Source organism: Otolemur garnettii, unplaced genomic scaffold, assembly GCF_000181295.1.
Source record: "Otolemur garnettii isolate 467f Iridium unplaced genomic scaffold, OtoGar3 scaffold00087, whole genome shotgun sequence".
Lineage (NCBI taxonomy): Eukaryota > Metazoa > Chordata > Mammalia > Primates > Galagidae > Otolemur > Otolemur garnettii.
The window spans coordinates 1,612,098-1,630,375 of NW_003852482.1; the positions used below are offsets into that span (position 1 = coordinate 1,612,098).

Genomic DNA, 18,278 nt, shown 5'->3' on the forward strand with positions numbered 1-18,278 from the left:
CCAGGAGTTGGAGGTTGCTGTGAGCTGTGATGCCATGGCATTCTACCCAGGAGGACAGCTTGAGGCTCTGTCTCAAAAAAAAAAAAAAAAAAAAAACTGGGCAAAATATTTGAACAAACACTTTACAAAAGAACACAGACAAGCCATCCCCACTCAGCAGGCAAATGCAAATTAAAATGGTAAAACTATGGGTACTGCTACATTATCAACTCAAATGACTAAAACTGAAAGACTGGCAATATCCAGGGTTAACAAAAGTATAGCACAAGTGGATTCTCTCACCTTGATAATAAGTTTAAAATGATGTACAACCACTTTGGAAAATATTTTGGTAGTTTCTCCTAAAGATTTAACTTAAACAGACATATATTTAAGTTATATATACTGATCAGATGACCAAGCATTCTACTTCTAAGTATTTACTCAAAGAAATGGAAACATAACTGCACACCGACTTCCACATAAATGTTCCTAGCAGCTTTATACAAAATGGGCAAAAAGTGGAAAAGACTCAAGTGTCCATCAACAGGTGGGTAGATGAACCAATTAGGGTGTATTCATACAACAGAATTCTACTAAGCATAAATACAATCAAACTATTAACAGATGCAATGCCATGGGTTGATCTCAAGAACATTTTGCTCAGGGGCAGAAATTAGACACGGGAAGAGACAGAATCAATCCACAGTGAAGAAAGCAGATCAGGAGTTACCAAGGTCAGGAAGGACTGCAGAGGAACCTTTTCAAGGTGACAGAAACATTGCCTTAGGCATGGTAACTGTCAAGCGAACATAGTCATTTGCCAAAACTCAAGAAACTACATCCATGTATTGCACACAAGTTATACCTCATTAAAGCTGTTTCTAAAAATAGATCAAAGCAATCAGCTGAGCATCACTGAACAGAGTCCCAGCAAGATGCTCATGGTAAAACTTCAGGTCACTCTGGAAAGAGGACCTCTGCCAGGCCCCATAAAGGACAGAGAACCCAGATAGCCAACTCCTCCATCCAGAGGAGAGAAGATAGCTGGGCAATGTCCCCAAACCTAGGGGAAGTCGGTTCAGGGAGCAGGGAGGGAGGCTCTCACAGAATGCATTGTCTGAGGGCTGCACAGCGCCAGCCCTTTCCCAAGCAGTCTCAGAAATACACCAGGGACAGAGGCCCAGGTCAGGAGGAGGCAGATGAGCTGGCCCAGCGCAGAGGTGAAGGGAAGTCCAGGATGTAGACACACTGGTGGCCAAGGCAGCAACCATCCAGACAGGGGCAGAGTCCCAGAGTGATGCCACAAAGAGAAACTAAGGGGGGCTCACGAGACGACCAATGCGTGTCCCATTCTCTAAGGAGTAGCTGATGAGACCACCTAGACACAGAGCCAAACACAGGAAGGGGACGGCCTCCCAGACTGGATGTGAGAGCGGCTTAAACTTGCACTCAAATGACACACACAGCAGGAATCTTGGGAACATGGTATACCTATGACCAGAGCTTATTAAAAAAAAAAAATTCAGATCTCATTAGGCACCAAGGAATTAAGGCTGGAGAAAAAAATTCACCCTCTGGAAAACCTCACAATAGCCCAAAACTTACTAAACATGCAGTGATTATCAGTGGAGAGAAAACCCAGGAGCCTGGTGAAGGTGGGAAAGCTGAGGCATGACAGAAACTCAGGAGGTGTCCCACAATTGAGAGGAGCATGAGGGAAAGGCTGCAGAGGGAGCAGGGTCTCCCAGGTACCAAGGACTTCACCCTGGATGAGGCTCTGGAGGCTCTGGATGCAAAGAATGGGAGAGAGCACTCAGCCAGCACTGCCCAGAACCCTCAACCTTGTCAGTCAGCATCAGGAAAGTTACTAGGGGAACCACTCCTGCAAGGAACTTAAGTTCACATGGAAATGCCAGGAAACACTGAAGACAAATGTGAATACTGGGAGAGAAAAAAGAAAAGACCATGAAAACTGAAGTGTTAACTCCAGAAAAGACATGCAAGGCACAAGAAAAGGAACCGTAAGCTATGAAAATAGGTGCCTAAGCATAGTAGCATAAAGTCCGACCATGGATGAGCTCACAATTGTCAATGTGACCACAGGGGAATGATGGGACAGGGAATGGGGCAGGGTGCATGAGCTGAAATCATTGTACATCACAACCCTATGTCAGTAGATAATAAACCTGTGACAAATCAGGGGCCAGATACACAGTGTATTTCTTTAAAGCAGGAAGAAAGGCTCAGGCAGGAGGACTGCCTGAGGCAAAAGTCCAAGACCAGCCTGAACAAGAGCAAGACCCATTTCTACAAAAAATAGGAAAACCAGCCAGGTGTGGTGGTGTCTGTGGTCCCACCTGCATGGGAGGCTGAGGCAGGAAATCGCCTGAGCCCACTGTACTCTAGCCAGAGCAACACAGCAAGACATCATCTCAAAAAAGAAAAAAGAACAAGGCGGCACCTGTGGCTCAAAGGAGTAGGGTGCTGGCCCCATATACGGAAGGAGGTGGGTTCAAACCCAGCCCTGGCCAAAAACTGCAAAAAAAAAAAGAACAAAGAGGAGGAAGAAACAGAGTGAAGGGGAGAAAAGGGCCACCTGTGGTGTGCATGAAGATCGTTTTCATGTATCTGCCAAGTCCAGAAATAGGCAGAAATAACCTGGGAAATTACTCATAAATACATAGCAAACACATGAGAAACCTGATTGAGGAGGGAAAAAAGGGACATCCCTTCACAAAGAAATGTGAGTGAAGACACAAGCAAGGAAATTTACCAGAGAAGAACGATAAACAGCCAAACACATGCTCTATATTTCGAAGTTCAACTTGCCACTGAATGCAGAAATAAAAAGGCCACTGCTTTTCACCTTCCAAACTGGCAAATAATTTTTAATAACATCTGCTATACAGGAAAACAGTAAAAAGACACTCCACAGACTAACAGTGTAAGGAAAACAATACAGTCTGTATGGTCAGTGTGGCAAAAAAAAGTAAAAGTAAAAAGGCACAAGTCCTTAAGCACTGATGTTTTCACCACTGCCCTAGTGGGAGTGGGGTCTGGGAAGAATGACGGAGACTGCACAGGGACCACCCCACGGAGCAGGAGGGGACTGCTCAGCCCCAGCACACTGGGCTCAGCAACAGACCACCCCGTTGAGCTGGCACAGACAGCTCAGGTACTGGGAAGGTGTGCCCTGCACCTGTGATGGAACAAGCAAGAAGCCTCCAACTGTGGTTTAAGACTACCTATTATAAACAGATAATTAAAAACTATCAGAATTTTTATCAAAATGTGAACTATTTTCCTTAGGGGTAAGATGGACAATTTACATTTTTCTTTCTGCTCATTCATAGTTTCTACATTTTCTATAACCACTGTGTCATCTCTTTTATGGAGAGGAAAATTTCATAAAAGATATTAAAGAAAAGTTAAAATTTGACTTTTTGATCATAATAAGCTGCTGCTAGGATATAAGAGTTATATCGCTCAGAAACGTAGCTTCCTATGGAAATGGCACCAATCTTGTATACCATTCTTCAAGAGGACTCTTACCAACAATACTTCCTACATACACTAGGCATGGTGCCACTAAGAGGACTTGGGTGCTGACCACTGCCCTCTCTGACCCACTCTGCCACATACAGAATATTCTATAAGGTTTTGTAATGAACACTTTGTAAATAAAAGTACATTTAGCTACAACTTCCATTTTCCCATTTCCCAGGGTGACCACTGAGACACTCTGCATATACACATATATACAGAGCATGTCAAAAACATGTATACACATTTTAAGAAAGAGAAAACTGTAATTGTAATACTGGATACATAATGATAACAAGAGATGAACACAAGTCACAATGGGCACTTCTTGTAATTGCAGAACTCAAATGTGACTTAGGTATTACAAATTTAATACAATTTTTTCCTTTCTTAAAATGTGTGTTTGGCACTCTGTATATATGGTATAAAAATTATAAGTTTCTAAACATAAAGAAAGCAGTGTTTGGAAAGACATCAATTAAAGTTGAAAATTCCTTCATTGTATGTAGGTACGTAAGATAAAAAGAAAAATAAATTCCTTTAGTCAACTATGAATGTGCACTGCATTTTCAAATATAAACACATCACACTCCACTCTTGATGTTTAGGAGTAATGCCTATTTACTTTGTTTTTTGACTACAGCAGACACATTTTTGGACACAGAATATTATGCAGCCTCAAACGAAGGGCCTGGGGTCTGGGTCTCAGTGGTACTCTGAGGAGGGCCACGCAAGCTGTGTCTTGGAGAGGCACTCACCTTGTTGATCCAGAATACCATGGCATCCTCAAGGTCATATGGAAGTTCTTTTGAGGCGCTAAATGTTGAGAAGCGCTTGACACTGGCCACCACCTTCTCGATGCTGATCATCTCCACAGTATAAGCCATCATCAGGGCATCCACCATCGCCATGTGGGCACTCTGGGGACAGAGGCAGCAGCGATAATCCCCAAGCTCACCTGTCTTCCCAGGGTACCATGCAGGGCACCTACTCAGACTCAGAACTCTGGCCTCATTATTCCCTACCCTCGCACACACCAGCACATGAAGACCTAGGGCCTACTCTCCATCCTCACCAGCCAAGCCCAGCATTGTTGGCCAAACAGCCTTAGGATGGGAGGAAGCACGCACCCTCACAGGGAAGCAGCCCTGCAGCATTCCTTATTTATCTCCCTAAGCAGCCTGCAAGAGCCCCCACCCTTGATAGTGAAATTCCTACTGTCTTACTTGACAACTGTGAAAAAGGCACAGACGGGAGACTTGCCCAAGAACATCTGCCCATCAGAGGTCTCTGGTTACCACAGCTCTGTAGCCTGAGCCCAAGACACTCCTGTGTGTCTGTCCTCACAGAACACAAGCAACATTCTCTTTACCCACACCACGAGCCAGAGAACAGCCTAAACCAAGGAGACCAGGAGCACCAAGCACCACACAGACCCAGAGGTGCTAATGAAGTCACTTCGGAGCATGGCCTTGAGCAAAGACTGGGTGGGGGAGTGCTTAGGGGAGGAAAAGGTGTACTTACTGCTTTATTTTGTCACAAAAACACAAACCAGGTTTTAAACAATCTAATATTAAACAGAGTAAGTTCAACAATTACACTTCACATGATATGTGAACACCCTGTGCACGCAGGACCCCACCGTCCTGTGCCTGAGGGCCTCGGCTTACAGCCCTGCAGACGCTGTCAGCGTGCCACAGGCACTCACCATCTTTATAGGTGCACGGCTGAGGTCAGAGTCTGTCACGGGGGTGTCATCACTCTCCATCACATAGATCCCTTTCCGAGACAGGGCCTGGATGACAGACTGGTGTCCCTGCAAGGCAGCTACCTGGTCCCCTTTCAGAATGAGGCTGCAGACTCGACAGTACAGCTCACTGGACAAGAGAAGCTTGATGACAGGGGGTTTGATGTGCTCCTGCTCATACTGGTCGATGTAGAAAGGGTCCCTGAGGTCCTCGGGGATGTTATCTACGACAAGAAAGAGATGACGTTGTGAGCACAACACACAGGTCAAAACTGTCCTGAGCACCACCAGCAGGACCCCGCCGCACACAGGAGCCCCCATCAGCGCAATCCTAGACAAAAGTGTAGTCAATGAGACAGGCAGCTAACAACATGAACATGTCCTGTCTGCACTGACCAAGCAAACCGCAGCATTGCAGACCTGCGGCCATGGGCCACAAGTCATTTCATGACTCCCACCACCGCGGCCCCAAGGACAACTGTTCCAATGCGCAATGGTGAGCAGTGGATATGGAAGCCCAGATGGTATCAGTGAGGCTAAAGAGAAACTGAGATGTGGAATTGGGCTGGGACGATACAGGGCTTGGTGACATCAGAGGAGAGGGTGTGTGGGCACAGCCAGCAACAGCCCTGGGGAAGGAGCCCAGCGTGTCCTCTTTGTGACATCAAAATCGGAGGTGACAATATAAGTCTATGGTCTCTGCAGGACAGAATGACAGAGAGAATGGTGGCAACTGGGCCTTTACCCATCCTTGAACCAGCAGCATTAAACTCTTCACATGAAATTCTGCAATCCTCCCAAATCAGGACAGGCACAGAGAAAGAGTTATACTCAAAGTCACAGAAAGCAGGAACCAGCCGTGAACCCACAAAAGCTGAGCATCCTGTACACTAACTACCACAGCCTCCCAAATGACACTAGGACCAAACACACACACAACAGCCACCTGCACCAAGCTGGCTCTGTCCCCTTTTTCAGACTGTCACAACTCTACAGGCAGCACCTCCCAGCTGTGGTCCTCACTCGTCTTACATGATGCCAACAATTGTCCCACAAGAGGGAAGAGGGTCTCTAAAGTCAGATGCATTTGGGAAACACATAGTCCCACAGGGGGAAGACCCCAAAGTCTCTGACATGCTCTGCACCAAGACTCTGAGGAAGTGCAAAGCGCCTCATTTCCTGCCATGCTTCTGGAGCCCTCCCCACCTCCAGCTAGCTCTGAGAATAGCTAGGGAGGAAAACCCACTACTGTCACTTGAAGTTGAAACAACCAGCAGTACCAGAGGCACCGCGAGGCCAACAAGCCCCTCAGGCCAAGCACCCCGAAGCTCTACCTGAGGGCAACAGCCGCCCCTGCAGATGATTCCTCAGTGTCCCTCCATTTCTCCACTATCTCCTACTTTCTTTACAGGTGCTAATTTCTGGGCCCTGGGTCATTTAATCACAGGTCTGTGGAGCCTTGTCACTCCCTAGTCTGAACACTGCACAGCCAGTTTCTTAGTCTGAACAGCAGCAGCCACCACTCACCGCACTTCGAATTTGGTCACCATGTCAACCCCAAGATGGCCAAGGTGAGTGTCAGCCCCAGCTTTGGACAGCCAGCTTAGGAGACTCAAACCCTACACTCAAATCCATAAATCCCACACTTAAGGACCACATCGTATAACCTCATGCTCTCAAGTCATCCTGATTTGAAATAAAAAATACTAATAATAACAGAACAGACCCTAATGTGGGGTGGGAAGATTTCAGCTTAGATGCAGGGTGACACATGAGCAGGGAGCAAGAGGGAAGGGAGAGGGCTGTGCACGTGCCAGAGTGAGGTGTCCCAGGGAACCAAAGCAGGGTGGCAGAGATGGCCAGGGACAGGCAGGCAGCCTGTAAGGCATGCGCCCACAGAGCCTCAGGCCCTGAGTCTGAATGAGTGGGTGTCAGGTGGGGCCTGAGCCAGAGTCCCATAATCTATTTTTAGGTGTTCAGGCCTTTACCTTTTTTGGCTGACCAGTAGCCGCAGGCTAGTTGGCCAAGGCTCCCGGCAAGGTTCCCTGCCCTGACAGTCAAACACCTCCCTGCTTTCTTCTAAGTCACTACCAGCTCCTGTGCCAGTCACTCTCATTTCTACAGGTGCTGGGAGGGGCACGTCGTACCTCACTTCCCAGGGGACCTAATTCAGTCTGGTAGCTTCAAAGACCAGACACATGGTGACCCCCAAATGCACATTTCTAGCCCCAGCCACTTCCCTGAACGGCCTACTGGACATCTCCATACAGATTCCAGAGGCAGCCCAAGCCTAATCAGCCTGGTCTGAGCCACTACCCCTTCCCCTGTGGAAACTGGCACAACTGAGGAGAGAAAAACCCTCTTCCTTCTCTGGCCAGCACCTCATCCTGTTGCCTGCCCCTTCTCTGGGCACACCATGGTCTCCTCCCCGGCTTCTCTTCTGATGTCTATGCACCTGGTGCTACCCAGGCTTGCCTTTACCAACTGTTCTCGTGTGCCCATGGGCATCAGTTACTATCTGTATGATAAGCTCTAAATGCTTGTCTCCAGCCAGGCCTTTTTTCTTGGGTTTCCACTCTCCCCACCAGCCTCCCTACTGGAGCCAGCAGGTCTCTGCCCTATGTTCAGCAGAGTTACCTAGGAGCTCTCCGTCAAAGGAACATCCAGGCCCTCAAGGACCAGCTCACTCAGGATGGCCTGTGGGCATCACCACTTGACACCTCTGCAGAAGCTCCAGAGGTGGCCTTGACAGTCTCCATCTAAAAGGCTATTACTCTTCTACTAGAGAAATAAGGCACCTCCCCAAATAATTGCAATGTAAGGTTAAGCAACAGATGTCTTTTTCCAGACAACTACAACCCACACTCCAACTCTATCCTGGAGATGCCAGGCACAGGAAAAAGAAAAGCTGACATGACGGCTGCTGCAAGTCTGAGACCTCTGACCCACACACAGGAAGAACTGAGAACAGAACTGCCCCGACAGCAGCAGGGATGGGCGTGCACAGGTATAGGTGCACCCGCCAGCCAAGGAAGGAGACAGACTCCTGGGGACCCTAGAACAAGGGGACAGGACCCCTGAGAAGAGTGGAATGGATGAAGGGCTCCTTTTAAGTCTGTAATGGCCTAGACCCTCCAGGCAGCCCATCTGTTAAATCAACTACACTGGGCACAGCAGCAACTCACAGAACTTGACTACAGTGTAGGCTGCACCTGGGTTTCACTCTGGTATCCCACAGACAGACCAGAACAGCTCCAAAAAGGCTTTGACTGTTTTTGTTTGTTTGTTTGTTTTTCAAGATAGAGTCTCACTCTGTTGCCCTCAGTAGAGTGCCCTGGTGTCATCATAGCTCACAACAACCTCGAACTCTTGGGCTCAAATGTTCTTCCTGTCTCAGCCTCCCAAGTAGCTGGGACTACGGGAGCCTACCACTGCATTTGACTGGTTTTTCTATTTTTAGTAGAGATGGGGCCGCACTGTTGCTCAGGCTTGTCTCAACCTCCTGAGCCTCCCAGAGTGCTGGGATTTCAGGAGTGAGCCACTGGGCCTGGCCCTGAGCCCCAGCCATGGAAGGCAGGCCAGGACTTGCAGTCTCAGCCTACCTGGGTTGGACTATCCACTAAAACAAACAAAAAAGCCAACATCATCTAGATTTCTTGGGTTTTTTTGTTTTTTTTTTTGAGACAGAGCCTCAAGCTATTGCCCTGGGTAGAGTGCTATGGCATCACAGCTCACAGCAACCTCCAACTCCTGGGCTCAAGCGATTCTCCTGCATCAGCCTCCCAAGTAGCTGGGACCACAGGTGCCCACCACAACGCCTAGCTATTTTTTGGTTGCAGCTGTCATTGTTGTTTGGCGGGTCCAGGCTGGATTCGAACCCGCCAGCTCAGGTGTATGCGGCTGGCGCCTTAGCTGGTTGAGCCACAGGCACGGAGCCATCATCTAGATTTCTAATAGGACACAGATTCTCAAAATATAATACTCTAGATATCCACCGCACAACCCAAAATTACGAACAGGAAAACCTGCAACTTTCTAGAGAAAAGACAGTAAAGACCCCTGATGACCCAAATGTCAGGATTGTCTGGTAAAGACTTCAAAGCAATTATTACAACTATGCTCCAAGAAGGAAGGACAAACACTTGGAAAACATGAAAGCACTAACAGAAAGCTGAGAAGACACCAGAGAAAGAGAAGCCCTATATGGAGGGAAACCAAAACCCAGGGCAGAAGGCAGGCACTGGTGAAAAGAAAGGCTGGCAGAGCCCCAGAGAAAGCCCCTGCACACCTCCCTCCCCCAGTTTCCCCATGACTGTGATGGGTGGGCAGCAGATCACAAGCTCTGGTGGCACACCTCTACCCTCGCTTCTATTCCAGGCTTGGTGGCCACGACGCAGGTGACAACTCTTCTAGACCAGTGATTTTCAACTGGTGGGCTGTGAGAGGATTTTGAGGTGTTGCTACAAAGAATTTGAAAGATCATTAATTTAATTATTTTTGAAGTTCAAAGGACAGTATGTTTTTTTACTTTTTTTTTTTTGATCAACATAATTCAAGTGTGCCACAAAAGTTTAACTATAGGTTCAAGTGTGCCGTGAGATAAAAAAAAAAAAAAGGTTGAAAAATGCTGTTCTAGAATAGAAGGACAGTGCCTGGTAGAGGCACAGGGACACTGTACAAGGGCAAGACTGATCAGACGCCGGAGGGTGACAAATGGGGACAGCTGAGCACAAAGTAAACTGCCGCCCTGACAGAGGCTGTCCTCTCCTCTCGCACCTCAGATTCTCCAGGAAGAGCACTCACTCGCCTCATCCTTCTCCCCATAGGCCTCACACAGCCAATGCCCAGCATTTCCAGTATAAGCTCACAGAAAAACAATGACACCCCTGAGGAAAACTGCCAGAGTCACCAAACACAAACTTGTGCAGCCCACATCTGATCGAGGACAGGGAGGGACAACCTAATGACAAGGCAGCAAAGCAGGACCTTACTGACTAACCAGGCAGGACCTCTGCTTCAAGTCATGGTGGGTGACAAGGCAGCACCAGTATGAAGCTTCTGCTCACATAACAGGGAGGGTCACTGGGCCTGGTCCAGAAGACAGGATCCAGGGAACCAGACCTTGGCAAAAGTGCTTAGGTTGAGGGCATCTGCCTTTTCTCTGGGGAGGATGTCTACCTATTCCAGAAAAGGCAGCAAGAAGCTTACAGTGCATTGCTGTCACCTCACAAGTTTCTAAGGACAAAATCTGGACTCTTGAGATTGCCAAATGTAACTGCGTGGGTCAGACTCCTCAAAGGCTATACTGTAAGAATAGGCGTGAACTTGAACTAGACCTGCCTCAAAAGGCTTAGAGTGCAGCTCTGAAGCACCTGATCCAGGAACTGGAGCAGGGTGACCCGGAGCACCACTGTCTCCAGGTAACTGTTAGAAGCTAAGGCAAATTCTCCCTGGAGAAAGAAAACATCTTAGGCCCAGGTACAATGGCTCACACCTATAATCTCAGCACTTTGGGAGGCTGAGGTGGGTGGACTGCTTTAGCTCAGGAGTTGGAGACCAGCCTGAGCAAGAGGGAGACCCCCATCTCTACCAAAAATAGAAAATTAGCTGAGTGTTGGTGGGCACCTATAGTCCTAGTACTCAGGGAGTCTGAGGCAGAGGATCGCTGGAGCCCAGGGGCGGGAGACTACTGTGAGCTGTGATGATACCATTGCACTCTAGCCCATGCAACAGGATGAAACTGTCTCAAAAAAAGAAAACATCTTAGGCCTCAGATTATTCTTAAAATCTTTCAAATATAATGTTTGGTGTGTAATGAAAAACAAGGAAACCAGCAAAACACCAGGCCAGGATGAATGAAAGTCACAGAAACAACAAACGACAGGAGCAGGCCCACAGCGGCCAGTGCCTGCCAAGATAGGTGAGTCTAACACAGCTCTCTCTCTCACTGACCACAGCCAAAAACTATGGACAAAACAAACAGCAACCACATAAGGGTTCTGAAAAACAAGCAACACACATAATGGGGAGCACCAGCCCTCACTGGAGAACCCCTGGTTTTGTTTTCTCTTTCCTATCTCTGCTTGACCCAAGGACAGCCCCAGTCCCGGAACCATGTAGCACCACACCAAGCCAAAACTGAGAGAAACCCCATCTTTCTCCAGCCAGGGAACTGGAAAAAGGGGCCTCTACAAGCTGTAGGATTGAGAAGGGAAAACCTGAAGAGTTTCATCTTTTTTCTCTTACACACTGGCCCAGCCGCCCATAGTCACAGAACTGCTCACAGAACAGCATAAGCAGGGGGTAAGAAAGAGTCACAAAGTATGGGGGAAATCCAGGCAAGGTGGAATAGAAAAGGGGAGCCCTAACATGTGTCTAACTAAACCCACACAATCTTGGGCTCCCTCCTGAGACAGACTCCCACATCTGCAAAGTCTCTGAGAACTAAGCTAACAAGAGGTCAAAACAGACATGTGGTCTGACCTAATGGACTTACTGGAACCCAGGGGCAAAACAAAAACACCACCAAAAAATTTTAATAGCAGCCAGAAAACAGTCTCATAATGTAATGTTCAAAATGCCCAGAACACAATCCATAATCACTTAACATACAAAGAACCAGGAAAATGTGACCCAATTTTCAAGGGAAAAGATAATCAACATAGTCTAACCCCACAAAGACCCAGATGTTGGAGTTACCAAAGGTTTTTAAGCAGCTATTGAGTAAGCAGGAAAATAAAAGTTCTCAGCAGAGAAACAAAAAGTACAAAAAAGAACCAAAATTTCAGAACTGAAAAATACAACATCAACACAAATTCAGTGGGTGAATTCAAACATGGCCCGATATTTTCCAAATCTCGTGAAAGACACCAACTTACAGGCCCAAAATGCCTTGCAAACCCCACACAGAATAAACTCAAAGACAACCATGCGGGACACTCGCGGATCAAAGCCCCGAAAACTGGGCCCCACAACTGGCAGTGTCAGCCACAGTCTCCAAATCCTGTGCGTGAACAAGGAGGGGAAACAACATGATTAAAATTTTGGGCCGAAAGTGGAAATTATTTAACAAAAAAAAAAGAAAAAAGAACTTGACAGACTAGAACAGAAAAAAGTCACTAAACTTAATTGTATATGTCAAAGAGCAGATGAAGTACAGATGGGAGAAACTGGAAAATTCGTCCAAAGTGTCCTGAATGAAGAATGAGGAGATGAAAGGATGGAGAGTAACACAAAGAAGACGGCAACAGAAACCACGAACATCACAGAATCTAAGTGAAGGCACTGGAAGACAGGTGAGAAGAAAATGGGGCAGAAATAGTATTTAGACACATGGGAGACACGAGACTTTTCCAATCATTGTAGAAGTCGCAAAACCATAGTTTCAAGAAGCACTACAAAACACATGCAGTATTACTGAAGGAATCTGCCCACCAAGGAACATCAGAACACTGAAATTTCTAAAGCAACAGAGGGATTCCGGACAGGACCAGGCAGCACAGACTCGCTGCTCCTGATACTCTCCACTTAATAAGCACAGCCGTGAGCCCTGGGAGCAACACACAAGACACACAGACGGAGGCCTCTGAGAGGCAGGAAAGGACGGCAGCTGGTGCGAGGCCCAGGCTAGAGGATCAACACAGCACAGGACATCTTAGCTCCTCCCCACACACGGTGCCTGAAGTCACCCAGGTGTGCTCATTCCTGGCCCACGTGAAACACCAGGTGAGCCCAAAAGAACTTCCCAGCAAGACAAAACCAGGGTCAGAGCCAGGGATCCTACAACAAAACGCTCAGCAGAGCAGCACTCTTCACAGGGAATTAGACACCCCTCCTCCCAACCAGAGACTCTTCTATGTGCCAGGAGACTATAGCCAGTAGACTCCATGCAGCTGGGGGCGCCAGCAAAGAGAATAAGGCTGCAAGCACCTGGCTGGAAAACATGCTCCATCCCAAGAGGCAGCAGGAAGCTCTGTGTCCTGTGGGCAAAGAACCTCACCTCCACCCAGGGATACCAGACTGCCCAGCCCCAGAAAGTTCCTTCTGCCCTAAGTAACACCAACAGGGACCTGGGTGGGGGCAGAGGGGCAGCAAATAAATCAATCTGACTAAAATAGCATCACAGAGGCTCTGAAATGCTAGCCTGTCTCTGAAGCCATAGCCCACCAAAGCAGGACAAAGCCTGCATGCCAAACCACAGCAGGGTGACGCTCTGCTAAAACAAACTCCTAAAGCACCCCAGAGTCTGCTAACACGATAGCCAAAATGAGCAGGATTGAATAAAAAATTACTACTTCAACAAGACAGCCAGGCATGGTGGCTCATGTATGTAAATTCCAGCACTTTGGGAGGCTCAGACAGAAGTTACCACTTGAGGCCAGGAGTTCAAGGCAACAGCTATGATCTTGCCACTGCTCCCTTACTGGAGTAACAAAGTGAAATCTTTAAAAAAAAAAAAAATCAACCAGCACAAACACCAAAATTAATCACATGATCACATGTTGGAAGGATATGACAAGTCTTCAAAATAGCTATCATGAAATGATTCCACAGGTAATTAGAAATTTTCTTGAAACAAAACTAGAAAATTTCAACAAAAAAAGAAAAGGTATAACACAAACCACTCACACAACTGAAAAATACAGTAACATACATTTAGAAACTCACTGGATGGGCTCAACAGTACAGTGGAGAAAATAAACTTGAGGTCAGATCAATAGAATGTACATGATCTGAATGACAGAAAATACAATGGAGAAAAAAGAACAGAGACCTGAGGGAGAATGAAGAAAGACAGGCTAAGGGCAGTGCCTGTGGCTCAAAGGAGTAGGGCGCCGGTCCCATATGCCAGAGGTGGCAGGTTCAAACCCAGCCCTGGCCAAAATCTGCAAAAAAAAAAAAAAAAGAAAGAAAGAAAAGGAAAGATAGGTTATGTCCCTGGGGTCCTAGAAGAGAAGAGAATGTGGGTAAAGAAGTATTTGAAAAAATAACAGTTGAGAACTTCCCATTGTGGCAAATGATAAAAATGAATGAAACCAATTTTAAGAAACTGAGTGACTCAAAGTAAGACAGACTCAAAGAAATCAATGCGAGACACATCATGATCAAACCTATAAAACTAAAGACCAAGGAAATATTTTGAAGCAGCCAAAGAAAACCAGCAAAATATACACGGGAACACCACTCAAATGCCAGTGGACATCTCACCCCAGAGGGGAGCAGCACCCATTTTTTAAGTGCTGAAGAAGAACCATCAACCACAAAGTCCACCTGACAAAACTATCTCTAGGGAATGAAGGGAAAAAAGACATTCTCATTTGAAGGGAAATCTAAAAAAGTTGTCTCTGACAAAGAATGGCTAAATGAAGTCATCCAAACAGGAAGAAAAAGACAGAATAAATCTTAGGGCAAGACAATAATGTCAAGACATGGGTAACATGGGTAAATACAAGACTACCCTCCTTATGAGTTTTGCAAGATGATGACAAAAACTACGACACTCAAATCTTCAAGACGATGGTTTTTTAAAGGAGAGAGGGTAAAAGGACCTAAATGGAAAAAAGGTTCCCACTGTTTTACTCAAAACAATAAAACAGCAAAAGCTACTAGTAAACTGTTGTGAGTGCAATACCCAGAGTAACCACTAAGAAACTATACAACAAAATATACCCCAAAACGGTACAAATAAGTCAAGATGAAATCCAAAAAATTGGTCAAGAGAAACAAGACAAAAAAGAGAAGAAACAAAAAACAAAATGTCAAACTAATTCCTAACGTACCAATAATTACATTAAATGTAAACACTCTAAATATACCAAATAAAAGACAGATTGAAGGAGTGGATTAAGAAAACACAAAGCACTACATACTGTTTACAAGAATTTCATTTCAAATTCAATGACTTAAGTAGGTCAAAAAGTGAAAGGATGGAAAGATATACCATGTAATATTTTTAATAAAGTAGGAGTTATATTAATATCTAATAAAGTAGGAAGAAAATTACTAGACACAAACAGATATATTACACAGTATTTTGTAAAAAATAAAACCACAAAGACCTTAAAATCCAAATATTCATGTATGCACCAAACTACAGAGCCTCAAAATAGATGAAAAAAATTAACCAGCGCTGAAAAAAGAAACTGACAAATCTACAAGCACAGTTAGGCATGTCAATACGCTCTGTCAGCAACTAACAGAATTATTAGACATAAAATCAAAAAGCGTATCAATCCGCCAACACAAACCACTAACAGGGCCTGACTAATATACAGAATACCCTACCCAACAACAAAATACCCATTCTTTTCAAATGCCCATGGAACATTCACCAAAATAGACCACATTATAGGCCACAAAACAAATGTTAACAAGTATAAAAGAAACGAGATCATGTATTCTGTAACAAACAAGTAGTAAATGATTATGTATTAAAAAAAAAAAAATTACATAAAAAATTACAAAAAGAAAATTTATAGCTCTTGTTAAAGCTATATTGATAGGTATTTTCTATTTTGGTAGCTGATACAATGCTATCTTTCTTTTTCTAATATTATTTTGTAATTCTTTTTTATATAGGAATATAACTGATTTTGTATAGTTATTTTGAAGTTAGCTACATTGCTGAAGTTTTCTATTGTTTTTGGTAACCTGCAAGTAACTTGGTAACTCAGAAGTAATGAAATTTGTATTTTTTTTTACAAACCATTGGGATTTTTAAGTTATAATTGTACTAGCTAGGATCTTCAACTTTACTAGGAGTGGTGGTAATGAGTACATTTATCTCATAATTGATTTGTAGATAACGCTTTTGTTTCCTCATAAAATTGATATATTTGTCCCAGTGTTATCTTTAATGATTATGTCAACGTTCTGCCTATAGTTGATGTTCTATAAATACTCACGGAATAAAGGAGCCTGAAATTTAAAAAAAAAAAAAAAAAAAAGAAAGAAAGAAATATGAAACCAGATTATGGGGTGGCGCCTGTGGCTCAAAGGAATAGGGCGCCAGACCCATATGCTGAAGGTAGCAGGTTCAAACCCAACCCCAGCCAAAAACTGCAAAAAAAGAAACCAGATTATGTTACCTTACCGTAATGAAATCACACTAGAAATAAAATAGTAAAACAGGATATTCTCTATAAACACTTGGAAATTACACTCTAAATAATTCATGAGTGCTACAGTCCAAATGTAGTACCCCTCCAAAATTCATACTGAAACCTAATCCCCACTGTGGTGGCATTAAGACAGGGGGCCTTTAGGTGATGAGGTCCCAGAGATCCTCCCTCACAACTGAGATCAGTGCCCTTACAAAGAGGCTTGAGGGAACCAGTTTGCCCCCTTCTGCCATCTATGAGGAACCAGCCCTCACCAGATACTAAATCTGCTATTACCTTCATGTTAGACTTCCTGGCCTCCATAACAGTGACTTAACAAATTTCTGTCATTTATAAATTACAGCACTCCCTGTTTACTCACTGGAGATACATTCTAAGACCCTCAGTGGAATCCTAAAGTGAAATATAGTATGAAACTCTACATATGCTTTATTTTTTCCTACATTTTATATTACCTATGCTGAAGTTTAATATCTAAGACAACAAGGTACCCACATGATGAAATGAAATGAAGTAGATGACTCTGTGATGTGGCTTTGGGCTACTATCAACCTTCAGACCCCCATCAGGAGGAGGACCCTGGAATGGGCAGGGGGGCGTTGATGTACACAGTGCAGATATGCTGGACAAAAGAGTGATTCACATCCTGGGCAAGATGGCATGAGAGTTCATCATGCTACTCAAAACAATATGCAATTTAAAACTTATAATTTTCTAGAATTTTTCAAGTAACACATTCAGATGGTTGTTGACACAGGTAACTGCTAAGCGAGGATGACCATCTTTTGTGATAGTAGTCTAAACCAACTACAACAATGAGGCAAAGGAAAATCTTTGTTTTAAATACACAGACTTGAAGAGTAGAGCAAGATGGGGGGCCAGAAGGATCGTTCACCTGAGCTCACCTAGAATGACTGGGGGAAAAGAGAGAACTCAGCCATACCTGGTGCAGGGACCTTACCCAGAGTCATAGCTCATAGATCACAGCTAGGAGGTGGTGAGCTGGATACAGCATGTGATCTGGAAATCTGATGGATTAGGCAAGTGATTGAGACCAGATGGGATCAGATGGTAGGCCAGAGAGGCCCAAAGGGGAGGAAGCCTTTCCAGAGTTTTCAGTTGTTGGGGGAAGATGTGCATTGAGCGGAAAGCTTGGAAGAGGGGGCAGACTTGACCAGTATACAGCAACTAGATTTGAATGCCAGCTAAAGTGGATTTGCCATCAATTTGGTGGCTGGCAAGGCAGACATACTGAAACGGGCCAGCGGCCAGGGGGTTGGCCATTGAGGGAAGGTCATGAAAAAGTCTTAGCAGGGGCCTAAAGCATGGCTATCTTAATTCCACATGCCTAGATCAGAACTCCAGACGTGGGACAGGCTGAGGAACTCCCAGATGCCACAGAAACTGGAGTCAAGGGACACTATGAGATCTGCCCCTGAAGGATTCTTGTGAGCTTTAAGATCTCAATCTAAATACTGAGTAAACAATCAGGCGATCATCAAAGGCAACTAAGTTTGGAATAAAAACCATAGAGTTTGGTGGCTGTGCTATCTCCTAAAAAAACCACAGTGCCACCTGGTGCCATGGCAACATATTGCAACATACTGTCTGAAGACCAAGCACTTTTGTTTGAAACAAAGGAGGCAGTGAGAAGGAAAAAGGAGGGCAAGGAGGTGAATAAGACGAAAGAACACATGAGGAGGAACCAACGGAAAAATTCAGGCAAATGAAAAACCAAAACAGAGGAAGTCCCCCCCAAGGGACCATGATGCAGCTACTGCAGAAAACTCTACCTATAAAGAATTAATGGACTTGGCTCGGCGCCTATAGCTCAACCGGCTAAGGCGCCAGCCACGTACACCTAAGGTGGCGGGTTCGAATCCCCA

General features: G+C 45.2%; 1 protein-coding gene across 1 annotated transcript in view; it reads right to left on the reverse strand.

Annotated features, from left to right (window-relative positions):
- CAMSAP1 (calmodulin regulated spectrin associated protein 1) overlaps positions 1–18,278 on the reverse strand; it is an 82,457-nt gene that overhangs the window by 46,494 nt on the left and 17,685 nt on the right. Inside the window, exons 2-3 of the mRNA XM_003794836.3 lie at positions 5,234–5,496; positions 4,284–4,445 (exon numbers count right to left, since the gene is read on the reverse strand). Coding sequence (XP_003794884.1) covers positions 4,284–4,445; positions 5,234–5,496 — 425 coding nt within the window. The remainder of the gene's footprint in view (positions 1–4,283; positions 4,446–5,233; positions 5,497–18,278) is intronic.